The sequence below is a fragment of the Lissotriton vulgaris genome, chromosome 7 (genome assembly GCF_964263255.1).
Source record: "Lissotriton vulgaris chromosome 7, aLisVul1.2, whole genome shotgun sequence".
NCBI lineage: Eukaryota > Metazoa > Chordata > Amphibia > Caudata > Salamandridae > Lissotriton > Lissotriton vulgaris.
Genome location: NC_141695.1, coordinates 1,375,150,682 through 1,375,177,917, shown reverse-complemented (window position 1 = coordinate 1,375,177,917; position 27,236 = coordinate 1,375,150,682). Strand labels below are relative to the sequence as shown.

Here is a 27,236-nt window from a genome sequence, read left to right as displayed (position 1 = left end):
GTGGTGACATGATAAAACTAATAGAAGATGTGGATTTCGACCAAGAAAGTGAATAAATGGTATGCTTGAACATTGTGTCACTGTGCACAAACGTCTCATAATTGGAGAGTATTACGGTCATGAATGTTGGGTTGTACACTCGCGCTGGTCATGTCACTGTTCCCAGTGAGTACATCACTGAACTACTTGAATTAGCACTCACAAAAAATCATTTTGATTTTGATGGCAATTTCTGCAGACCAAAGGGACCTCAATGGGGATTTCTTTTACCCCCCTCCCCCCCCCCCCACCTTTGCTATTTTGTATGTTAATGGCTTTGAAAGCAGTTATATTTACAGTCCTGGATTTAACCCGTCACCCCACCATATGCGTAAATGGAAAATATTTATTAATTACATCTTTTTTTTATTTATTTTGTATGGTGATGAAAACACCTTACTTGTCGTTTTGGAGTGGAGTGGATTCACTCTCTATGACTTCTCATGATGATAAGACTTCCATTCATTTCTTGGACTTCACTGTTACAGTTCAAAATGGTTGCTTAGGCACAAGGTTATATTGCAAATCCACTGAATGCTGCGCACTACTGCAGTACTCAAGTAACCACCCAAAAGCACTTAAAGATGGCTTACGCTTTGGCCAATTCCTGGGTATATGCAGAGACTGAAGGTAGAGTGAGGATTATTTTTGAGAAGAAGAAATAGTAGCTCAGAAATTCTGGTAAAACGATCCCTCAAGTGGGCATGATACTGCCTTCATACCCTTATGCGTATCTGATGACCACAAAACACAAGAAAACCACAAAGCAATGCTGTCGCTAAGATTATCACACAATATTGACGCCTGATCTAGTCTATCAGACTTTTAACTGAACCTCGCATGTTTTTGTTTAAGAAAGGAAAAAATCTGAGGGACCATTTGGTTCATACCAGCATCCAAAACAAAACAAACCGCTTGGAATCACTATTAGGACAAAATAAAATCACGTGACAGTATAGCTGCAGCGAAACGTTTCCAACATGGCAAGGTGACACACACAAACACAGACATTATTCCAATTGTAGTTCAAATAATATGATCTATTCAATTTATTGTCCGTGTGTCCGATAAGATGCAAGGTCATGTCGGCCCCCTTGGTTCAACATGTCTGCAGAATTAACCCACTAAAAATTATATATGCTGGCAGGTGATTGAGGTTTTTAAGAAATCTCCTTAAGGAGGGGACCTTTACCTTCTGCTAATGTAAGCTGGTTGTTATTTGATCCTCAAGTGCAACAGCATTCTGCATGGTCAGAACTAAATGGAGGAGTGTGTAAAATTGACTTCTTCCTTGAAATGAAACAGACTCCTGTGAAGCAGTGATGTATGCCAGTTAAATGTATACCGCAGTTACAGAGACCTCATCCCCCAGCTAGCCAGGTCCATCTGACACCACCTTAGAAATCCACATTCCAACCTGACAACCACCCACATTGTGATTCCTTACATCCTTACATCTAACACTGCCCCATCAAAGATAAATACATAACACCACATCATCTACCTTGTATTAACACAACAATTTGGATGAGTACAAACAAATACAAATATGGTAATATAAACAGAAAATGCTAAAAACATTTTAGCAGAGACAGTTTTGCACACAAAGTGGAATCCTTCTTGCATGAATAGACCTACAGATCACCGCCCTCCTATTAACACAACAAATTGAATAAGTGCACAACAAATAAAATATATGGTAAGATAAACAGAAAATGCTAAAAACATTTTAGCAGACACAGTCTTGCAAACGAAGTGGAAACCTTCTTACACGAAGAGGCATACAGATCACCTCCCTCCTATTAACACAACAAATTGAATAAGTGCAAAACAAATAAAAAATATCGTAAGATAAAGAGAAAATGCTAAAAACATTTTAGCAGACAGACCTCTTCTTGAACAACACGTGTATTTGTGCCACAGGCCCCATTAGATTGACATTTGGCAACTCTATTAAGACTTCATATTTTATGATCATTTGTTTTTACTGCATTCTTAAACACTTAATTAATCTTCACTGGTTGACTGAACTTGGACTTCCTCCCATATTTCCTTAGCGACTTAGGATCAAGTCAATCACCCACACTCACTATGGTCCTTTTCACTGCATTTCTCTCATAATACCACACCTTCCTTTTCTTCATCTTCACCCTCTCTCTTTCTCTCCGCCCCTCTGTGCTACCCACAACATCATCCACAACCCTTCTTTTTGTAGTGACCAACAAGGACTGCCCTGCCCTTGAACAAACAAACGGAAGCAACACCAGTGGAGGAGTGCTGCGTAAATCTGTGTTCTCATACTTTTTCCCAATCTCCTTCAGACACAACAAACAGCTTGTTGAAAAGTTTCTTTAAGTACCTTTACAAACCTTTCTACTACACCATTACTCCATGGGTGGTACAACGTCACTTTCTTATGCTTGATACCTCTCTCTCTCTCCCAGAAACTTTTCTACAACCCTAGAAGTAAACTGAACTCCAGTGTCTGTCAAAATAGACAACAACAAACCCTCAAGTTCAAAAAGTTCCTCCAAGAACTTAAGAACTACCACTGATTCAACCAAATTACCAACCTTGATTTCTGGCCATCTGGGAAACATATCAGGACAAACCAACACATACCGCTACTGAGATTTTAATCTGACTAGGCCTAAAATATCAACCGCAATATCCGACCCCAGACCACGAGCTTGCTCTCTTATTACCATAGGTTGCGTCCTGCACTTCAATATTCCTATCACTACACAAGCATTGCGCACACTCTCTAACCACCCTCTCAAAATGTATATCCATTGCTGGCCACCAATAGGCTTTTCTGAATCTTTCGTTCATTTTGGCAATACCCATGTGACTAGATTGAACATTACTCAACCAATTTGCCCCACATACTACACAGGGAAATCAATTTACTACCCCGCATAAGAAGACCATCAACCACAACTAACACCTCTCTGACCTGCCAATGTCCTTTAGGTTCACTTTCACAATCCTTTTCTCAGACTAGCTAAATCAAACTTTTGCCATCACCTGTTTCAGTTGTTGCTCATTAATCAAACACTCTCTCCATTCACTCACAAAAATCAAGCTCTCACTGATCACACAGACATTGACCTCCTCCTCAAAATCTTTACCACTAAAGCAGGTACCTTCCTCAGACACATCAGTTCTATCCCCACCCAGTCTGGACAGACAATATTTTAAAAGTTTATTAGGACCTGGTAAATAAGAAACCACAAAATCAGACTCCTGCAATGCTACCAACCACTTTCTTATTCAATGAAACATAAAATCAATGACTTTCCGGGTAAAAACGTCTTTCAATGGCTTATGATCAGTTAACACCTCAAAGCTCTTGCCCTACAGAAATTTCCTCAGCTTGTGCCAGTTCAAAAAAACACCTAGAGCTTCTTTCCCTACATCCAAATAATTGCATTCAGCCCCTCCCAATGGTCTAGAGATTAAAAAAAATATTTTCTCCTTACCATCCTCTTTTTGCAATAATATAGCACCTACCCCTTTCGAGTTGGCGTTGGTCATCTCATAAGAAACTTTTGTAGGATCAAAGCTTCCTACATTCGGAGCTTCACACAAATGTTTTTGGAGACTCACAAACTCTCTGTCACAAACTTTGGCACTACACAAATTCACTCCCTTTCTTTAGTAGCGTTCTCATACAGACGGTTTTCTCTGCAAAATTAGGGTCAAACTTAATATGAAATTCAGCCATCCCCAGAAAATTTAACAGCTCCTCCTTGTTCTTAGGATTAAGAAGATTACAAATAGTGTCAACCAATGAAGCCTTGGGTCTAATCCCAGATGCAGACACCAGATGTCCTGAATACTCAATCTCTTGAACATTAAACTTACACTTGTCTGCCCTGAGAGTAAGACCAACCTCTAGCAACTTCCCCATCACTGCTCTCAACTTTTCATTATGTTCTCCAAGATTGACCCCAAAGATCATAAATCATCTTACTAGAGTTTGACACCTTCAATTTCCTTCAGAATGATCTTTATTGCCCTCTGGAATACTGAGGCCGCAGAAAAGTGCCCTAAAGGCATTCTTAGAAATTTGAGAGTCCCAAACAGTGTGATAAAGGCCGTAAGTTCTTGAGACAAAGAATGAAGCTTGACCTGATGGTAGACAGATCCAAATTGGAGAAATGCTTTGCACCCTCAAGAGAGCACATCATTTCACTTATGTTAGGAAGCAGATAGTGGTCAACTACCACCGCTTTGTTGAGCTCTCTCAAGTCAATGCATCCCTATTGGCCTTACGAGTCATGTCCACCGGAGAAACCCACTCCGTGGCTTCCACTTCCTGAATAATTCCATTTGCTTAAAGTTATCCAGCTCAGCCCTCATGTTTTTTCTTACTAACAGAAGCACATTTCTAACTTTTGCCTCCTCTGAGTGACCCCAACTTGAGTTTTTTCAGGTGCATGTAGTTTCTGAGAAAGCCCAATTTCTTATCAAACACCTCAGGAAACTCTCTGATCTAAGCTTCACTCCCCACCATCCTGATAGATGGCATCTCTTTCAAACACACTGAGGTATTTTTATTGGGATCCAAATACACATGTAAATCACGTTGGTGAAACCAGCTAATTGGAGAGTCTCTCTTCGTTGATACGTATATTGTGCCTGGAATAATTCTTCCTTTGAAATCAATTGTACCCCAAAAATAACCCAAAAGATCAATGGTCTCACTCCATACCCTTTTGGATGTATGTCAGATTTCAACAAGACAACCATACCCAACAGAGGTTGCCCGTAAAACCTTTTGGGGATGAGGCTAATCTTAGCTCCAGAATCGAAAAGCATGTCCACAGACATGATTATTACACTTTCAAATGGCCCTTCACAAGCACGTTCTTTGATCTGGAGAATATTAACTTCCTCAACCGCCTGCTCATATATCCACCTCTGTGACTTTCTTCAGTTCTTTGCCAACTTAAAGCACCTGGAAAATGACCTTTTTTTCCGCAGACACTGCAAGTGACCTTCCACCCTGGACACTCTTTAAAATTCGCCATATGCCCAGATTTACCAGGCCTAAAACATCTACCCTGAAAACCTCTGAGACTGAAAGACTTAGGTATCATGGTGGTGTTAAGCTTACACTTAGCAGACTTGCCACTCACTTCTTAAACAAAATCCCCATCATTTTTTTCCCTAAGAACCTTCTTTGCATATAGTATCAATACAAGCTTTCAAGTGCTCATCATACATGTTGAGTATCGTGAGATCCTCCCGTAATGACGGATTATCCTTTTGCCATAAACTATCTTTAGCCATGTCAATAATGCAACCCAACATCAGCTGATCCCTCAACCGTTCCTCTGAAAAAAAAACGACATGGGGATGCCAACTTACGTAATATAGTGATTTATTGCTCTTCTGACTCCTCCTGCCTTTACATTCTCCTTCTGAAGTGGCACCGTTCTAGAACAGTACTTACCTTGGGACGGTAATCGAAATCCATTTTTCTGTTACAAATTTCATATTCATTCAAAGCGGAAGCCTCATTGCCAAGAAGTTCAGGGAGATCTTCAAAGACCTCCTGACCTTCTGAACCCAAACAATGCATGAACAAAGACGTTTTCCTCCCTGAGCTAAGAGAAGAGCCACATACCTGAGTGTAGTGCGCAAAAACGTCTTCCAATCTAGCCAAGGAAGGGGAGGATCACCCGGAGAAGACAAAAAGAATCGAGGGGCAGTGACTTTCTGCATAATAAACAGAAAATGTTACCACCACATAGAATACTTTGTGAAACTTCTGATCACAACTGTCCAAAGTTCATATGCAACTTGTTTCTATACTGGAGTTGAACACAACTTAAAAAGGGTATGAGATATGTCTTGTACTTATGCTCTCCCAGAACCAACTTTCACTCGTAATTTCTGTGTGCATCAGCGTGGGGAACCCACCCACAACCCAGACTCAAATGACGTCAGCTGCGAACACAGAGACCTTCCTGCTGTGTGCAACAGCGTGAGAGACTGACACATCCCTGATTCAAATGCAGTCAGCTGTGTACTTCACTTGACTTTCAACTCATGAGAACCCTCAAGAAGAATGCTGTGGGCATCAGCGTGTCTGCAAGATGTACTCTAAAATATAGATAATTGACAGCTGAGTGCATCAGCGTAAGAACGTCAGGCGCAGACAAAAATCCAACGCTTGAAATTACGACCCCCCAATCAAAAATGGCCATTGTGTGCGTCAAGCAGCGTGTGTCGCATACACATGTTCTGTAGAGAAGTCAACAGTATAGGTTGTGCCGAGCGTAAGTGATCCCAACAGCTGGTTCCCAGGCTGCCCGCTTGCACAAGTCATGAGTGTCAGTAAAGACCAACACGCAGAGCACGACAATCGTGAGCGCCTAAAACAGACGGGGCGCGAGTTACCTGCGTGCAGGACTCGCGAGAGCTGGTGAGGACCAACTCGCCGAGCACAAGCTGAGCACCTACTCACCACAGGGCCGATTCTAGGATTTGCGAGGCCCTGGGCTAAAAGGGAACGTGCGAGGCCCCCTCTAATTTAGATAAGTGGCCCCTTGCAAGGAGACCATTCACAGACACTGTGGGGGCCCCATTGTCCAGCATTTTGGCGCCCCCACAGTTTTAACTTTTACTCCACAAGCATTTCTCTCACCTTCATAGGTGTGAGAATTGATTGTGGTCTAAAAGTTAAAACTGTGGGGGCGCCAAAATGCTGGACAATGGGCCCCCCACAGTGTCTGTGAATGGTCTCCTTGCAATTGAGGGAGCGTCTCCGTCTCGCTCCTCTATGCCTCCTGACACCATCCATGAGAGGCCCAGGGAGGGGGCCCCCTCCAATGGACCTTAATTGCAGGTGACACCTTTCTTTGTAATAGATCGCCAGGGAAACAACAGGACACATCACCTGTGCGTGCCCCCATGCTGGTGGGCTGAGTGCGAGGCCCTGTGCAGCCGCCCACGCTGCCCATGCCTAGCGCCGACCCTGACTCACCATTAGCTCAAAAATATTCTTTTTTATCAACACCGCCAAGGGCACAATCCTTTCCAGGGAGGTTGGTTGAAGTGTGTCCTAGCAGTGGGGATGGGTTAGTTCCATCGCCCACCCTCGACTCTGTCTTGGCTGTTTTTCCACCTATCTCTACTTCTGTGTCATTGGCACTTTTGGCCAACCTTAAATCGGGGTCGCCGTTAGACCCTTGCCCGGCCAAATTCTTGGCGAAGATGGCGGCTGTGGTTAACCCGCTGGTTAACCCACTTTTGAACCTCTCTCTGAGGGAGGGGGTGGTCCCGCAGACTTGGAAGTGGGCTATGATGATCCCCCTCCTTAAAAAGCCTGGCCTAGATTCTGAGGTGTTGACCAATTATAGGCCTATCTCTCTCCTTCCGGCATTGGCCAAAATTACGGAGAAGCACGTGCATAGCGTGCTCTCTGCGTTCTTGGAAACCAATGACCTGTTACATTCCTCTCAATCCGGCTCCCGCCCCAATTTAAGTACCGAGACGGCGCTTTTGGAGGTGTCTGAGGCCATCAAGGAGGCGCTGGATTCAGGAGGTAAAGCCATGCTTGTCATGCTTGATCTGTCGGCGGCCTTCGACACCGTCTCCCATGAGGGGCTCCTCGCCAGACTCTATAACATCGGTCTGAGGGGGACGGTGTTCAGCTGGTTTACATCTTTTCTAGCTGGCCGCCGACAAACGGTCTGGGCCTCCCCTAGCTCCGCTGAGATGCCGCCTTTGAGAGTCGGAGTTCCGCGGGGTTCTGTGTTCAGCCCGACTCTTTTTAACATCTTTATGACCCCTCTGGCGGCACTGGCGGAGTCTCTTGGGGCCCAGATCGTTTCCTATGCTGACGATACCCAGCTCCTCTTTACGTGTAGGAAAGGTGAGGATTTTGATGGAGAGAGTATTCGGGAGTGTCTTGGGGCTGTTTTTAATTGGTTTCAGCAGAATAGCCTCAAATGTAACTCTGACAAGTCGGAGGTGCTGTTCTTTGGTTGCACCTCAGATTCTGATTGGCAGGCATGGTGGCCGATAGATATGTTCCCCCCGGCACAGGCGTCCCAGCTGGCAAAAAACCTGGGCATTAAGATCGATAATGGTCTGACGCTGAGATCTCAGATCCTCGGTCTTACGGGCACATGTTTCGGCATTCTTAAGATGCTCCGGAAATTTCTTCCTCTGCTCTCAGAAGAGCACAGGAGAATTACGGTGCAAGCCTTAATTGGCTCCAGATTGGACTATGCCAACGTCCTCTACCTGGGTCTTCCGGAATATCTCGTACAACGGCTGCAAGTGGTGCAGAATTCTGCTGCACGCGCTATCTTTGGCCTTCATAGGCGAGTCAGAGTGTCCGGCCTTTTGCAGTCGCTTCATTGGCTGCCTATCCGGAAGCGGATAGTTTTTAAGGCTTTGTCCCTGGCTCACAAAGCGCTCTTTGGTTCGGGAGCAAAATATCTTCAGCGCAGGATTGTCTTTTATCGCCCAGCTCGATCTCTGCGATCTGAATCTTTGTTTCTTGCGGCGGTTCCCCGAGTCAAGAGGGCCCGGATTGGGGGGCGTTCCTTTAGACTGAGGGCACCACAGCTCTGGAACACTCTGCCACTTGCCCTACGCGGTTCCTCCAATTTGCTGTCCTTTAGGAGGGGCCTTATAACTTGGCTTTTTACCCTTTAATATCTCTCCTTCGTTGTAAATAAATGTTTTTATCTTTGTTATGTTTTTCTTCACATGAGCTGCCAATACAAAGTGCCGGGACACTCCAATGGAGTAGCCGTGTGCTATAGAAATCAAATGTAACATAACATAACATAACATAACATAACACAATGGCAGGGAAACACTCCGATCTGAAGGTGTTTAAGGCAGGGAGCAGGCACCCCCACCTTTCCACCAGCGCCTCTCCAATCTCGGAGGTGGCGTGACAGAGGCTACCATTGTATCTCACAGCAATGACACCCACGTGCTATCGGAGGCTGTTAGGTAAGTGGACATACAGCTTTCTCTAATTCTGTAGTTACTTCTGTAGTCCAGTAAGCGATGAATAGTGTTGAGGTCTCTGGTCTTGTAGCTTGGTTCGTAATTTTTGCTTGTCGCCAAAATGTAAAAGTGACTTTATCCTTGAAGTGAAACAGACTCCTCTGAAGTAGTGATGGATTCCAGTTTATTGTATACTGCAGTTACAGAGACCTCATCCACCAGCTAGCCAGGTCCAACTGACGCACTCAGAAAGCCACATTCAAACCTGGCAACCACCCACATTATGATTCCTTACATCATCACTAAAAAACCTATTCTACCCCATCAAAGATAAATAAAGAACACAACAGAGTGCAACTCTGTGACATATCCTTAGCATATTCTATCTCCGTTTTTATTGTTTTATTGAATCATTGTTATGCTGTGTTATACTGTGTATCTTCTTTTTGTTTTCTCATTGACTTTTCAAATCAATGCCTGAGTTATTTTGTATACCTTCTTTTTAACCATTTTGATTGAATTTGCTCTAAGAGTCCCCCAGTTCATGTTGTGTTGCATTATAATTGTGAACAGAAGTCATATGATACTATGAGGTCTGCAAAAGGCTCAGAGACAGAAGAGGAAACAGATGTATAAATTACGATAGATAGTGTGGGCTCTGGAAGTGAAAGTAAAACTAAACTGACATTTTTGGAGGAATACCGCCTTCTCTGGCCAGGGAGGGGAGTGGGGGAATTCAGCAAAACATCAGGGGCAGAGGAAGATAAGATGTTGGTAAAGGAGGAAAAAACCTCAAAAGATTAGGAAAGGAGGAAGAGGCAGAGGAAAAATAATGTAAGCCCTTGTGGGAAAGGACAAAAGAGGCTGACAACAGGAACAATGATAGGTACAAAGGCAATCAAATCCCTAGCTAGTGATGATAGTATTGTTAGCCACCCTGCAGATAAAGGGAGCAATATTGTGGTGCTATGTAGAGACATATATGTGAAAGAGACCAACAGACTAAGTATGGGCGGAAAATCCGTTCCGCTCGCGGATTTTGCGGATTTTCGGTAAATTCGCGATCCGCGAGATTCGCGAATTTCCCGCAAAACCCGCAAATCCGCGAGCAGCGGATTTTATGGCTTGCTCGCACTGTTCGCGTGAGTTTGCGGCTTCCCAGTTCAACTTCGCGCCCCGCGAATAAGCGCTAAATTGCAGAAACACGATCGTAGCAAAACTGAAACTACTTACCAGGTTCAAAAGTTCAAGCTCATCATTAGTAGCTATTTCCTGTAGTGCTTCCTGAGGGGCCCCTCCAGAGTTCAGTTGCCTACTTGCAACTATTATGTGACCCTGCTCTGACCCTCAGAATAGTTACACATATGCCACAAAGGTCCTGAATTACAGCTAAGGGAGACAAGCAGGAGCCAGGCTGGAAGTTCAAATCCAGTGACACATTAATCAGCCCCTAATTCATTATTGTCAGTTGGGGCAGGGCAGGTGTTGTAACTAATTTTGCAACAATGAAAGCACTTAGCAAGTGCAAAAGATCACTAATCAGGAAGCACTAAGGAAGCAGGTGCCAGCTAAAAAAATATTCTGTGACACATTAATCAGCCCCAAATTAATTCAGGTCACTTGAGGCAGGGAAGGTGTGCTTTGCTTTGCCACAATAATGTACACTGGACAACCAGAGGGTGCTGTGATGAAACAGAGGGTGGCATGGGTGAGCCAGAGGGTGGCATGTGGTGACAGAGGGTGGCAGTGATGAAGAAGAGTGTCCCAAACAGGCTGGACACGTAGAAACAACAAGTTCGCAAAACTTGCGACCCGACAGGTAAGTTCGCGTTTGCGAAATTGTACAAAAACCCTCGCGACCTGGCAGAAACCCGCGCGAACACAAAAAAAAAAAATCCGCAAAATCGCGAGAATTCGCGGATTTTGCGGATTGCGAGTTCGCAAATCCGCAAAATTCGCGAACGCGAGATTCGCAAAATTCGCCCATGCTTACAACAGACAATTCTCAGACACTGAATGCTACACACTGATCACCAAGGAGGAGGATTACAGGAGTAGATTGTCGAATTTTGAGATAAATTGGAAATATGGTGAGATGAAGGGTTACTTGAACAGGAGTATAAATTTGTTTTTCTTGTCCTATATCATTTACCCCAAATACACAAAAGCAGTGTGAATCCCCCAGGTAGGCAAATAGCCTCCTCTAGAAGTAGTGCCTTGAACATACCTCTATGTATATAGACCATTTCAACAGCAACTTTGTCTCCATCATACATCAAGGATTCAAAAGATATTCTGGGTAAGACAGAGGGTAGTCAGTGGGCTGATGATTACATCATGATGACATTGAATGTCAGTTTGTTGTATATGTGTATCAATTATCAGGATGGCATCCAGGCATGCAGGCACATTTTCAGAGCCAGAGCCATACCTCATTTTTCTAGTACGGAAATGCCTTTGGAGATGCTTGATTACTGACTTAAGAACAAATATCTTTTTGTTCGATGGATCAATGTCCAAATAAATCAAGGGTACGGCAATGGGCATCTGTTATTCTCTCAGCTACATGAATCTTTTCATGGGTTGTGGGGAGGAACAGGAGTCCATCACCACTGACACCGCTGGCGAGATGGGCCAGGCCATTCTTGGACTGAGGTGTTTTGGTGACTTTTTCAACGGGCAGTGTTCTGATCACCCTTGAATTGTCAACAAGGTGAGAATTAATTAACTGGATTTTGGTTCACTTTTACCATGAGCATAAATAGGATTGAATTCCTTGATATTGTACTGGAGGCGAGGGAAGGCAGGCTCTATGCTATCCTTTTTAGGAAGCCTACTGTTGGTAACTATTTACTACATGCTGTCAGTAGTCACCCTCCATACACTTAAATGATATATTCCATATGGAGAGCTGCTGAGAGCAAGAAGAAACTGTAATTCCAATGAAGCATTCTTGAAGGAACAGGACATCATGCTACACAGTTTCTAGGAAAGAGGTTATTCACGGTGGGTTCTAGACAGGGCGGTAGATGTGTCGATACTATCAGTAGAGAGCCACTCTCTTTCAAAATACAATTAGAAATGATGATTCTGACACAAAATAGCTAGAATTAGGATGACTGCAGATTTCAAAATTGACTCTAGAAAGATACGCCAGATGCTCAGTAAGAAGTGGAGTATCCTGGTTAGTGGCCCCATACTAAGTACCCTGCTGGACAATAAACCCTTGTATAGAATAGGGCGACCCAATAATCCCCTTGGGACTGGGTATAATCAATCACAACGTATCAATGTCCCAGAGGAATCATTTAACACCATTTGTTATTTGTAATATTGTCACAGCAATGATCATCATTTGATTAATACAGGGAATTTCTTCATAAACACCCAATTTTATAAAGGGTTATGTTATTAAAAAAACTTTTTAATGCAAATCACAATCTGGCAACAGACATACTACTGGAATAATAAGTTCATTCACCAGTAGTATACAAACACCTTTTGCTATGAGTACATATGGAAACCAAAACACCATATTTAAGGAATCAAACAGAGCATTTCATCTGATTTTTCATTCTGTCTAATCAGCATACAAATATAAGCAAAACGGTGTCAGTGCATCGACGTTTGGGTCTCTCGTTGGTCTAAAAGATCCTTGAGACCATCTTCAGGACGGTATAGTTGCACATCAATATCTAGTACAATAAAAGACACACACTTAACATCCCTGTATTTACAAGAGGTATTGTCTGCTCCACTCTTAAGACAACAATAGTGATCCACACAAAAGGTGTCAACCCAAACACTTAAAAGCCTATAAACATTCCACTGCACACTAGTGTGCATAACCTTAACCCTGTGATATCATGCACAAAAAACCTAATCAAAACTTCTACGTAAACCACATACCAAGTAGGGACATAACTCCTGATAGACCAACTCACTTCCCAAGTAACAGCATAAGGGAGACTTCTCCTCCATTCTCTTGTATCTGATAAATCTAATAGGAAACATAAAAATGGCTATTATCTCGGGGGGCAAGATGGCGGCCGCTTGAGTGGCCGGTGCAGAGCAGCGATGAGGACGCGGTATGCAATGTAGCCCAGAAACCGAATCTAAGCTAGCGCACATGGGCGGCACGATTTCTTAGCTTGAAACGCACCCGAAAGTAGCATTTTGACGACTCACTGGTTTGGATGAGATGCTGGGTCTCACTCACTTCGGAGTATCGAGGTTGCTGCTGTGGGCGGTCCGGCAGGTGCTCAAGTCCCTCATTCTCGCCCGCGACGCTTCTGGAAGAGGGCGGAGCCAGCCGCGGAGCCGAATGCGGAGTTCAGAGTGGAGCCGCAGGAGCGAGGAGAAGCGGCACGGAGTGGTCAACGGCGCTCATAGCCGTTCAGGTTTGCAAGAGAGGGATCACCCGCAGAGAGCCCAGCACGGAATGGTGCCAAAATTGAATCAGGGTACAAAATCCGCCAGCAACAGAAAAAAAATACAGAAAGAGGAAGCTGGAAATGCAGCCCCAGACGTCACATGCGGTGACGAAAATTCTCTGCCTGATCAGCAAAAAAAAAGGCAACAAGGGGCACCTAAGACCCGGCTGGCGACGGCGTCAGTTTTGGAATTGCTGGTGATAGCAGGTAAGGAGAAGGGGGCTAAAGAAACGGGAGAGAGTAATGCTCCAGATGTAGCTCACAAGCTGGGTGCCCACTGTATCCCCCCGATCCAAATGCCGGAAGATATAATCTTGACAGAATTCGAAAATAAAGCAGAGGCAGAGGCATAGGTGGCAAATCCAGCATGTTTACCCTTAAAACATGAAAACTTGGTGGCTACTGATACTCCACCAGCTCTAGAGCAGCATATAAATACCCTGCACCCTCAGGTTAAAAATACTAGGGGGGATATTATTAATGCTGAAGGAGAGGCAACTGACTTTTTAAATCCCCCAGTAGCCAAAGAGGAACTAATGTCAAACGGGGCAACAGGAGGGATTGGATGTGATAAAGAAAATGATCCAAGTGAAGCCTTCTTCTCTGTCTCCGATGGGGGTGAGTGGTCCGAAGAAGAAGAGGAACATAGCTCTTGTGTTGAGACTGACACTGATTTGGAGGATAATGTGCCGGCCACCACCATGAAGGCAAAGGAAGCTGTTTGGGGTCAAGAGATGGTGAATCAGGAACTAAGTTGGGATAATTCCTCAGCTCAGCCCCTATTAGGTAGCCCCTTGATAGAACAGGCGCAAATGTCACTACTTGAGACAATACATCAGGAGATATTAGCACATTGTGAAGAAACATGCCAAGACAGCCGGAAATCACAGGCTGCAATGAGAAAAATGCAGGGAGTAGTGCGGAAACTTTCTAAGACATGTGCTACCACCTGGGACAGAGTGTCAAATCTAGAAGAGAGGGTGGTTGCAACAGAGACTGAGATGGCAGCGGCCACATCCAAGGTAGATGCTCAGAGCTCCCAAGTGATAGATATGCAGTGGAAGCTGGAGGAGATGGAGAATAGGCTCCGGAGAAACAATCTGAGAGTCTTAGGAATTCCCGAGGGAACAGAAGGGTCAGATATCAGAGCCTATACTATCAAACTCTTCCAGCAGGCTTTCCCCGAATTGCCCAGTTGGGACTGGTCAAAGGAGATACAAAGAATGCATCGCACCCCCTTCAAACTAAGAAGAAATGCTAAAGAGGGGGATAAACCTAGGGCGGTGTTGGTATTTCTGGGCAATTTCATACTTCGCCAGGCAATTGCGGAAAGGGCTAGACCTGATGCCAGGAAGAACTAAGTATGGGCGAATTTTGCGAATCTCGCGTTAGCGAATTTTGCGGATTTGCGAACTCGCAATCCGCAAAATCAGCGAATTCTAGCGAATTTGCGGATTTTTTTATTTTTTTGTGTTCGCAAGGATTTCTGCCAGTTCGCAAGGGTTTCGTACCAGTTTGCAATTGCGAACTTACATTTCGGCACGCAACGGTCGCGATTATGTTGTTTCTATATCTGGTTCATCATCACAGGTTCCCAGCACCCTCTGTTTCACCACTGCAACCCTCTGTTACATCAATGCCACCCTCTGGTTCATCATCACTGTAGATTATGGGGGGAAAAGCAAGCACACCAGCCCTGCTTCAACTGACATGAATTAATTTGGGGTTAGTTTATTAATGTGTCACTGTTTTAAAATTCCAGTATGGCACCTGCTTCCTTATCTGTAATTTGCTTTCTGTTGCAGTGCATTTTTTTTCCAGGACCTTTGTGGCCTACTTGTAGCTATTCTATGAGCCTGCTGTGAGGGTCAGAGCAGGGTCATACAATTGTTGCAACTAGCAACTGAATTCTGGAGGGGCCCCAGTCAGGAAGCACTACAGGGAATTGTTACTAATGATGAGTTTGAACTCTTGCACCTGCCGAGTGCTTTCAGTTTTGCAAAACACGTTTTACTGCAATTTCGCGGGATTCGCGGGGCGCGAACACTCGCGAGATCGGATTCGGAAGCCGCAAATTTGTGCGAATATGCAATTTGTTTTTTTGCGGCGTGTTAGTTCGCAAGGTTTTGTGCGTTTTTGCGAGCCGCTCGTAGCGCAAGGCGCGAAGTTACCCTCGCGGTCGTTCAAGGGCGCGGCCATCTTGTTTGCCTGACGTATTTCCGTTTCCGGACGCGAAGTGTAATCTCGCAAAGTCTGCGGCTTGCCAGTACAGTTTCGCGCGTGTTCGCAAGGAAAATCTCGCGCGAACTTACCCGCGCGGTCGTGAACGGGCGCGCCCATTTTGTTTCTCATTCATTGCTATGGTTCTGGGCATGGTCTTTGTATCCTCTCTAAATTTCTGCCATCCTATGCTTGTTTGAAGTTTTTTTTGATCTATTTTACTTATTATCTATCCCTCTATTTTTCTAGCCCTATATTTTTGTGTTTACTGCTACTTTTGGTTAATTTTAAACTACTTTTTTAAACTCTTTTCTTTTCTTCTCTTCCCTATTCTATTTTCTTTATTCCTTTCCGCCCAGACCATGGTGAAGGGAGCCGGGAAGCATCCCGAGAAGGGGAAGGGTCCCGTACCCCGTGTTCGGCTCCCGTGCGGGCGTTTGAGGGGGGAGGAGGTCGTACCCAGGGAGATCTTTACCCCGGAGGAGGTGGGCCAACTCATTTTTTATGTTCAGCGCCGCCTCCCCAGGACCATCATGGGAGGCGGCAAGATCAGTGCCGGGTACGGGGTCCGGGAGCGCCGGAAGCGGTGGGAGAAGGTGTGCCAGGCCATTTACCACCACTCTCGGGTCTGGCGCACCTACAACCAGGCCACCAACCGCTGGACGGATGTCCTGACACGTGAGCGAGATCTGCTCGACCTCCTTGGCCTTGAGATCCCCAGGCTTGGTGAGTAGTAGTAGCTATTTCTTTACTACTATGTTTTCTCCTGCTGTGTTATTATATTGCACATTTTTGTTTTTTACCAAGAGCAATAATGCTGCTCATTACATTGTAGGTAAATTATAATTCAAAATCTTCTGTGCATTTCAGGTACACTGCGCTCCTTCTTCTCAGTAGTGTTGCTACTATGCTTATTTGTTTTAGATTTTGTGTTCATTTCATTGGCCTGTGAAATTATGTATGAGTGTATTTTAAAGAACTGCGTAATGCTACACACTAAGGTTCAGATTTTTAATTACCGGCGCATCCCTGCAAAGTAGCAGGGATGCTCCAGTAATTGTGCATCACGCCACCATCACCCATGGTGCACCGTATTTACAATGCGGCGCACCATGGGCCCAAAACGTCACCAAAGCGTTACGCATCTGTGCCATAAAGGCGGCGCATTGCTGGAGTTGCGTCGCAACGATGGTGCAGCTCCATCAATGCTCTGGGGTGCCCTATCTCCCCAATGCTGCATCAAGCCGTACGTCTGCTTCAAGCAGGCACAGGGTTTGAGTCACGCATCATTGTCCTGAAAGTGACTGATTGAAATCTTGTAGATTTCCCTCAGCCACTTTTAGGATGCGTTCCTGCGCAGGAACGCCCTCCCTTGTGCCGGAACGCCCCCTATTGGCGCAGGGCTTTACAACGTGATGCATCTCCCATATGCGTCACGTTGTTAATATACGTCGCACCATTGCGCCTCTTTTGTGCTGTCGCTGCGTCACAAAAGTCACGCAACAATGGAGCAAAAGAGCCGCAAGGGGCTTCTAAATCAGCCCCTACAGACTCAAGTCCAGTCCTTCCTTTGTACACATGGCGATAAGAAGAAGTAGTGGTGGTGGATTGATAGTTTGAGTATTTCAATGACTGGTTAATGTAGTAGGAAACTTTAGTGTTGTCGCTGATCTTCAATCACGATGGACTTTGGCTGTCACTTCGCGTGCTGCGGACTGCTGCCTGCCAATCCTAGGCAAACCTTTTTAGTACTTTGTTTAGTGAGTTACATAAGGTAATTTCCAATTCGACGGTCCGCAAATCAAGCAATACTAAAGTAATAACGTAGTCGACCACATGAGATTGGTCAATAATATATCCCGTGGAGTAGTTGTCTATTTGCTATTTCGCAAAAATATTTTGTTAGTTCTTTTGAAATGTTTGATTTGGTTGACAAATAACATCCATGTTTTCTGCTTTTCTTTCTTTCATGTTGTACATCAGCTTCCCCCAGGGGCAAGAGGAGGACACAGGAGGAGGAGGAGGAGGGTGCTGTTGACGATGCAGGCCAGGACCGGGCAGGCGAGGGCTCCTTTGCTGGCCCCAGTAAGTTTTAATTTTAATATAGAGTACTTATTTTTTCCTAGCGTTCCTCATTCGATTTTTTCTAAATCGTCTTTGATCTTCTTGTAGACAGGATCTAAATTCTTATCCTGCCTCGACTATGACTCAGTGTAGTATTACTAGATTATTCTTATTAGTCTGTCTGTGTAGCTAACTAAGATTGCACATTTGGCATTTCCATTGGACTCCCATTCTAGTCAGCAATAGCTCTATGCACTGAGTGCAGTCCTCTGGGATTGTCCATAATGTCTTTTCAAGTATTCTAAATGTTTATGCTTTGACAATTGCCAACAATAAAAAGGTGAATGACCACCAAGAAAGAATAAGATACTACTTTACTTTTGGTTTGGATAGGAGGACAATCCATTCTACTACTGTTGCAGGGACAAATCTGCACAAGCAGAACTATGGACACTAAATAATGCATTGCTTAGCTTATCAATTATAATAGGTGCTGTTAGACTTTCCACATACCTCAGTGATAACAGACTTTGTAGTTGAACCCCCAATCTCCTTACTGACTAGATAGTGTGGCAGAGTCATTTAGCTCCCAAAGTCACCGATAGCAGAGGCACGGACTTATGCTTGCAAAAATTCCAAAACCTTTAGCTCATCCACTCTAGTCTGGAGGACCAAAAACCACAGAGTCTATTTGAGTTTAAAAGCTTTATTAAAAGTAAACACATTTATTGAAATCAAGTTTGTCATAAAAGTAAACATTTAACTGGAAATGGAAAAGTGCTTAGTGCTGACGATTAATTGGACACATTTCTTGTGGTCGAGCCGAGCTCTCACCTGGTTTGAACTTGATCCTGCTCGTGTTCTTAGAAGTCAAGCTTCTGTCTGTTAGGAGAAAAAGTGGTGCGTGTTAAAAATAAAAAGCAAGCATTCATCAGTTGTGCCAAAAAGTGCAGCAAGACAACAGCCTTCCCTGGAAAAAGGGACATTTTTACTTTACAGTAGACAGTCACAAATTATTAAATTGTATACTGTTTTTTTCACATTTCTTTCTTCCTCCTAGACCAAATATTATATAGTAGTGAGTGGTGTATTCTAACATTATTAAATGTACTTTGTAGGTGGAACATCTGGAGGCGGGGCCAGCGTCGAGGTGGTGGTGGCATTGGACGAGGAGGACAACTCTGGGGAGGAGGCGGTGCAAGTGCCGGACAAATCTGTGGGGGATGACACGGTGGTGGCGGGCAGAGGTGAGCTATACATTCCTTACTCATTTGAGATTGAAGACTGCAGAGTGTGCTTTCTGCACGGGTGTATTATAAATAAACCAGGTAGTAGGCTCCTCTAAATGTACTTCGACTTAGCTGTGAAGTTTTTGGCGAGAAGAATCCCAATCAGATCTGAGGTGAACTTGATGGAAGGGCTGAACGAAAAGCGAAAGAAGGGTGTAAGTAAGTGTGGAATTACGAGAAATGTAATGATGACTGGCAAAAAAGAATGATATGTGTTTGCTTGGTCCCCGAGGTGGCTGGGAAGGAAAGAATATGGTATGGTGCATGGCTGGGTGAATGATGAAGCAAGGATGGGTGTAAGGAGAACAGCCTGGGTGGGTGAAACAGAAACTGTATGTGTGCATATACTTTGAATGGATGGATGCCTGGATCATTCATGGTACTATCTGACTCTTAGATAGCATATGTGTATCTAGAGAGAGTAGACGGTCACTGGATGAACTAAGTGTTACTTTGAAGAGGATGTAACACCGCACCCGCACATCCGTCCCAGTGTAGGAAAGGCAAGGAAAAGAAGTTGTAATTTTGTCCAAATACTACCATGAATAGTAGCAGTAGTTTGTATTGCAACTGCAAGCACAGCATATATCCGGTTATTACGGTAGACACTCCCTACCTCTCTTAATAAATTTAGTTTAGTAGTAGTACGTCATTCATGTGTGGGGGTATCACTGTTCACTCCATAATAAGCAAAGCACCTAAAGTCATCCCATATGTCATCAAATACATTCCATGTGAAGTGATAGATAATCAGATTATTTAGCTTCTCTATTTTCCTTTTCTAATACTCATTTGCACTGTAGGGTGAAAGCTAAATTAATTAAGCAGTAGCCCTTTTAACAGAGTATTCTCAGTGCCACCCGTAATAGAAAAGTAAGAGCTTCACCACCTGCATGTACTGGACCGGTACAGTAACGCAAGTCTGTCTCACTCACCATGGTGTGCGTCTGTTTTTCTCGGGTGCAAGTTCACTGCGCTGGCATTATGCCGGCTTGCATAAGATAACGTACCAATTTTCCTAAACAAGAGAGAAGAAGAAGAATAAGACTGGTGTACTGTCATAGTCGACTGTAATGGAAGTCCATAGTGCTTGTAGAATTTGTTCCTTAAACTCCCACTAATGTTAGAGCAAGGATGAAGAAGTTGGAGGTTACATAGATACTGTCCTCATAGTTATGTACTGTGCTTTCAATTTGCTACTTGTACTGTGACAACTTTCTGCTCAATCATTTTGTGTTAATCTTAAGGAGCATTGGTTACAGACTATGTCTTTCTTTCTTCATGTAGTTGCTCCTTCCAAATCTAAGACACCATCAAGGAGGAAGGAGCTGGCTCGAATGGCCCGGCAACGGAGGCTGGATGCCACTGTCGCTGAATATCGGCGGCTGGTGGCCCTGGAGGAGGAGGAGACGCAGTCTGGTACAACAACAACGTCCACGGGGACAGCTGTATCCTCCTCCGTGCGGGCTGCCAGCCAGCGCAGTGCTCCAGCGGTACGGAGCCGGGCTAGCAAAGCCCAACGCCAACGCCGAGCAGCAAAGACAGCAGCTGCCCCCCACAGGATTTGCAAGGCACACCGGCGCCGCTTATCCCTCAGACTGTCCTACCTGGAGCAGGAGGTCCTGAACTATAAGAACTTGGTGGAGGGCCTCCGCTTCGAACTTGCCACCCTCCGCAAGGAGCATGATGCCCTGGCTGCTAAAGCCAACAGCACCCTGCCATAGTGTCCCTTGCCCCTTTTTTAGAGACTTTTGGGGGGTGGGAATTGGGAGTTGGGTTTTTTGGGGACTTTTGAAGGACAATCGTTGGGGTTAGGGAGGGTCTTGCAGGAGATTATTTTGTTAGGGCTATAAAAATATAATTTTTGAAACTTTATCTGACCATACCTGTTTTTTACTGCTTTTGAGTCTGGTGGGTGGGGGTTTAACAGTAAGTTTGTTTTCCTGAATAGTCCTAGGACTTTAGTAGTACTACCGTCAATCTCTCGTCTCTCCTAATACTCCATTATACTACCTCCAACCAAACGCCTATCTTACCTGTAATTTCTGTTTGCAAATAGGGCTAGGCCCAGGGCTGGCTCCACGGGAAACAGCCAATAAGGTTGGCAATCCTGGGTGGATAAAATTTCCTCATAGTGGTGGTACTAGTGGTGTGACACAGTGGCAGTGGCAGTGGCATGCCTATGAAAAAAAAGAAAATGAAATCTGGTTTGTCCTCCTGGGCAATACAACGGTACAATAGAGAATATAGCAGGTGACAGTACACTAGAACAGTGCCACATTGTAGCCTAACAAATGGTAAAGTATAACTACTAATTCGGTTGAAGTTCTTTGACATTAGCCATGGGTCTTTGTCAAGCAGAGTAAGAATATATCCTCGGATTTCTTCACCAGCCTGTTGGCATCACCTTATCCTCCCCAGCAAGTGTGTGGATTTATTGCTGTAATTTAGTCACACATCAATCAAAACCACACAGCCCGGGGGAAGAGGGTTAGGGTTTGAAAAATGGATGGGTACGGGGGTTTTTGGGAAAGGTTTTGTGAGACAAGAAAAAATAGCACAGCATGGACAAACAATTGTGAACATAAACAAATCGTTGGGTACAAACCTATCCATCAATCTTTGAAAGTGCATGCACTAGTGCATGCATGTCAGTGAAAAGTAAGTAGTACTTTCGACAACTGTGGAAGAAAGAATGCGACAGTACAGGGCGTGTGTGGAAATATTGATAACTATATTCAAGATAAGGTCTCTGTTGCCAGATACCTGAGAGCCTTGCTGGTCACTATAAATCAATTCACAACACTCAATGGGGTTGGTCTGGAAGGTGTAGTAGATATAAAAGGAGAAATTGCTCTTTTTCTAGGTGTCCCCTCACTCACCAGGGTTGCCCCTTGGTGACATGCTTCATCATTGGGGCCATCCCAGTCCTCTACGGGCTGGGGCGTGCTGCGACTTGCGAATTACGTAGGAGCACTTACAAATGACTATGTGTGGTGCAGATGTGATAGTGGAGTGGACTAAGTGATGTGTTAAAGGATCAATTTAGAAGCAGAGAGAGATCCAAGAAATGCAGTCACAGTCCTAGAAAAACACAATGGATACTGTATCTGTATGTTGTTGTAGTTGTCCTGTTGAATTTGGTAAGTAAGTTGCATGCAGAAAGAAAATCCTCTTATTAGCGGCACTCCTCCATTGCAGCTGACGCTTCGTCCATCGATGTTGGTCACCACCAGAAGACACCCTGTAAAAAAAGCACAGCATGGACAAACAATTGAACATAAACAAATCTTTGGGTACAAACCTATCCATCAATCTTTGAAAGTGCATGCACTAGTGCATGCATGTCAGTGAAAAGTAAGTAGTACTTTCGACAACTGTGGAAGAAAGAATGCGACAGTACAGGGCGTGTGTGGAATTATTGATAACTATATTCAACATAAGGTCTCTGTTGCCAGATACCTGAGAGCCTTGCTGGTCACTATAAATCCATTCACCACACTCAATGGGGTTGGTCTGGAAGGTGTAGTAGATAGAAAAGGAGAAATTGCTCTTTTTCTAGGTGTCCCCTCACTCACCAGGGTTGCCCCTTGGTGACATGCTTCATCATTGGGGCCATCCCAGTCCTCTACGGGCTGGGGCGTGCTGCGACTTGCGAATTACGTAGGAGCACTTACAAATGACTATGTGTGGTGCAGATGTGATAGTGGAGTGGACTAAGTGATGTGTTAAAGGATCAATTTAGAAGCAGAGAGAGATCCAAGAAATGCAGTCACAGTCCTAGAAAAACACAATGGATACTGTATCTGTATGTTCTTGTAGTTGTCCTGTTGAATTTAGTAAGTAAGTTGCATGCAGAAAAAAAATCCTCTTATTAGCGGCACTCCTCCATTCCATCTGACGCTTCGTCCATCAATGTTGGTGACCAGAAGACACCCTGTCCACTGCCTGCCTGGCGGATGCTGAATTGCGGCTCGCTAATGTGAAGCCTGACTCCATCCTTTTTCCCCATTGCACAGACTGAAACCCGGCCTGTAATTATTCAATGAAAAACAGGAAGTGATATAATATTACAACACCACTGATAAATACATATAAGGTATGTAGGCTGTGGAGTGCATAAACTCACACTTTGATTTTCCTAGTAGACAGTACAATATTTTTGACAGTGTGTACTCTGTCTGAGTCACCTTTTGAAGGATAAATAAGTATGGGCAAATTAATGTAGCAGATCTTTCCCCTCAAGCTAGGTGTACTGTAAACTGTGTTTTAGAACAAAATTAGATCTTCCGAGCAATGCTCCCACCCAGACCCTTACTAAAGCCAGTCGCAAAAATGTAGAAGACCCCCAATCAAATCGCAAAAAACGAGGCCTAGCAGAAAACTGGTGACAAAACGTACTTTGAAAGTAAAAGTAGGCCCAAATACCCCCTTACCCACCGTGGATTGCATTCAAACCACTTGCAAGCAACCAAGCAAAAGTATCCATAGCCAGCATCGCTCCAAGACTTGAAACCCCCCCCACCCAAACACATGCAATAGAAATACTGCTAACCCTAACGAACCCTAAGTTAAGAATAGTGGCAAAGGCTTTCTTTAACTATGCCAAATCCCCCCTTTCCCACCATGGATTTTCTTCAAATGACTTGCAACCAAAATTACACATTCGCACGAGTGCTCTAAGACCCCAGAACTCAGTTGCAAAAATCTAGAACACCCCGAAACACTTGCAATCCTGCTGCTAGGGCTAACCCTAACGAACCCTAAGTTACAAAAAGTGCAAAAAAGGCTTTTCGGCGTGGATTTTGTCCCAACCACTTCTACCCGGTATTAGACCTTCCCAGGAATGGCCCAAGACCCGCCAACCCACCCGCCAAAAAGCATAACACCCCCAAACAGGCCAAAAGCAACATCTCCTACTTACAATATTTCTCGGCCTTCGGTCCAAACGCGCTGCGTAGCTAGGCCATAAGTCCGGTTTGCCACCACGGATTTCCTGAAAAGCAAATGCAATCAAGATTAGAGTGTCCCAGCAGTGCTCACAGACCCCAAAACTCACCCACAGACAGACGGAACCCCCCCTAAGAGCACTTCAAAGGCAAGCAAGTCAGCAAAAACACAAAAAAAATTCCGCCTCGGATTTGGTCCAAACCACTTTATCCGGTATTAGAGCTTCCCAGCAATGGCCCCAGAGCCGTCAAACCAGGAGAAAACGAGTAGAAGACCCCCAAACAGCCAAAGAGCAAAAGTACAAAAATGGGGACTTAGTCATTTTTTCCCAAATTTCCCAAATCACTCCGCGCGCGCTCTGCAGCTAGGCCCTAACTCCCCTCTGCCACCATGGATTTGCTTCAAACCTCTTGCAAAGTATCCATAGCCAGCAGTGCTCCCAGACCCCGAAACCCACCCACAAACACCAGGAAGCCCCCCAAACAGGCCCCCGAAAACGCTACATTGAGCAAAATGTCAGAAATAGCAACAACAAAAAATCGGCCTGGATTTTGTCCCAACCACTTCTACCCGGTGTTAGACCTTCCCAGGAATGGCCCAAGACCCGCAAACCCACCCGCCAAAAAGCATAACACCCCCAAACAGGCCAAAAGCAACATCTCCTACTTACAATATTTCTCAGCCTTCGGTCCAAACGCGCTGCGTAGCTAGGCCATAAGTCCGGTTTGCCACCACGGATTTCCTGAAAAGCAAATGCAATCAAGATTAGAGTGTCCCAGCAGTGCTCACAGACCCCGAAACTCACCCACAAACACCAGGAAGCCCCCCAAACAGCCCTCGAAAATGCTACATTGAGCAAAATATCAGAAATAGCAACAAAAAAAAAAATCAGCCTGGATTTTGTCCCAACCACTTCTACCCGGTATTAGACCTTCCCAGGAATGGCCCAAGACCCGCCAACCCACCCGCCAAAAAGCATAACACCCCCAAACAGGCCAAAAGCAACATCTCCTACTTACAATATTTCTCGGCCTTCGGTCCAAACGCGCTGCGTAGCTAGGCCATAAGTCCGGTTTGCCACCACGGATTTCCTGAAAAGCAAATGCAATCAAGATTAGAGTGTCCCAGCAGTGCTCACAGACTCCGAAACTCACCCACAAACAGACGGAACCCCCCCTGAGAGCACCTCAAAGGCAAGCAAGTCAGCAAAAACAAAAATAATTCCGCCTCGGATTTGGTCCAAACCACTTTTATCCGGTATTAGAGCTTCCTAGCAATGGCCCCAGAGCCGTCAACTCACCTGCAAAGAGGTAGAACAACACCCCCACAAGTGCTGAGTCTTTCTTCATTGGGCGTAAACCAGCCCTCTGCTTTGATGGAAAAAGGAGTCTGGAGGAGGAGGATAGAGGAGCATGTTCTTCTGAACTTGTGAACCTGAGGAATGCAGACTGCGGCACCTTCAAGTCAATTAGCAAACAAGTGAAGACAGTTCTGCTGATGGGCTTGTTTTTGTGATTATCTGATTAAAGTTTGAATTATATTAACTGTGCACAACAAAGAAAGACAGACACACAGGAATAAAAGTGAATAAGGACGAAAAAGAAAGTTATTGATTCGTTGTCTCATTTTCAGGGCTCGGTATCACGGTCCATGAATGAGAATAAGGCTTCGTCATCATACTCTGCGAATTCAGGCAGGGTGAGCTCAGTGTCACCTGACAGAGAAGAAATTCCCTCATCTATGTTGCTGGCCACCTCGTCTTCATCCGCCGCGCTTTCTCGTACTCTGAAATCTGGTGGTATGAGGTGCTGATTCATCTTGATCATTGTTAACCTCTCCACATTTTTGGGCGAGAGGCGGCTCCGTTTGGAAGTTACAATGCCACCAGCAGCACTGAAAACACGTTCAGAAGACACGCTTGCGAGTGGGCAAGACAAGTAATTTAAAGCCAGGTTGGTGAGCTGTGGCCACAATTCTTTTTTCCCATGCCAATACGCCAATGGGTCAGCATTAACATAGACCTCTGTTGAGTCATTCAGATAGTCCTTGACCATCGAATCAAGGTTCTCCTCCAAGGTTCCTCCACTGTGCTTAGCTGTTGCTGTGACCTTTTGAGAACGAAACCCAAGCCGAGCTAGCCAATCCTCTTCAGCCTCCAATGTTACTGTTGTGTCTGGTGGTGCAGATGATCCGGTTGCCGGGCTCTTTAACGGCTGAGAGGTCACTTGTGCCGCAGCCACAGGTGCAGAAGTGGATTGTTTTGACTGGGGATGGCCTGCTGATGCTGATGTATTGCCTTTTCCTTCAATTTGCTGCCGTTCTCTTTCAAACCTCTTGGCTGAGGAGGCTATCCACTGTTTGTACTTTGTAACATCTTCATCAGCAAAAGGAAAGAATGCTTGGCCTGCCAGCGCCTTTTTGTAGCGTGGATCCAGAATAGTAGCGCAAATGTAATGCTGGTTTGAGTGGATCATTTTAAGACGTTCATCAGCTTTAGGTGCTCTAATAATTTCTCAGCCAGAACAAAAGGGTCTTGGTTTTTTTCATCTTTTTCAAACACAGAACACACCTCCTTCAGTTGGTGCTCCAGCATGTACAACAATGGGATAGCTTTTCCCAAATTACAGTCCTCCTAGCTGACTGCACGCATGAAGAACTCAAAAGGACGAAGCATGTGTATCAGGCTTTTAACTATGTTCCATTGCGCCGCACCCATCCTCAGGTCCTCCTTCTGAGCTGTACCCTGTGTTAAGAAATAGTGATCGAGTACCGTATACTGCTCATACAGACGCTCAAGCATGTAGAAGGTTGAGTTCCAACGTGTTACCACCTCCTGGATGAGTGCTTTCACTGGCATTTGACGTTCATATAGCAGGCTCCTCAGATGCTTCCGGGCCTTAAAAGAATGGCTGAAATGCTTGCACATTTTTCGGCAGGTATCCACTACTCTGTACGCTGCACTGTCTTTATCACCCAAGAATTTTTTGACAACCAGGTTTATACAGTGCGCCAAACACAGCACTCTGAAATAGTCACCCAGCAGCATGGCCTTAACTATATTGGAGCCATTGTCCGTGGAAACATAACCAACCTGGCGTTTTTTTGGGGACAGCCAGTCAAGGACCTTTGTGTTGAAGACATCCAAAATGTTGTCTGCTGTGTGACGTTTCTCCAAACCAAACATGGCTAGTGTTGCATGTTTCCGAGCAGCTTTAAAAACAATGTCCGAGTCAACACCTGCGTTTAGCTTTGCTTTAGC

General features: G+C 44.8%; 1 protein-coding gene across 1 annotated transcript in view; it reads right to left on the bottom strand.

Moving 5' to 3' along the window:
• LOC147703744 (uncharacterized) overlaps positions 1-13,296 on the bottom strand; it is a 30,211-nt gene extending 16,915 nt beyond the window's left edge. Inside the window, exons 1-2 of the mRNA XM_086929547.1 lie at positions 13,241-13,296; positions 5,501-5,654 (exon numbers count right to left, since the gene is read on the bottom strand). Coding sequence (XP_086785673.1) covers positions 5,501-5,654; positions 13,241-13,296 — 210 coding nt within the window. The remainder of the gene's footprint in view (positions 1-5,500; positions 5,655-13,240) is intronic.
• Between the last annotated feature and the right edge of the window lie 13,940 nt (positions 13,297-27,236).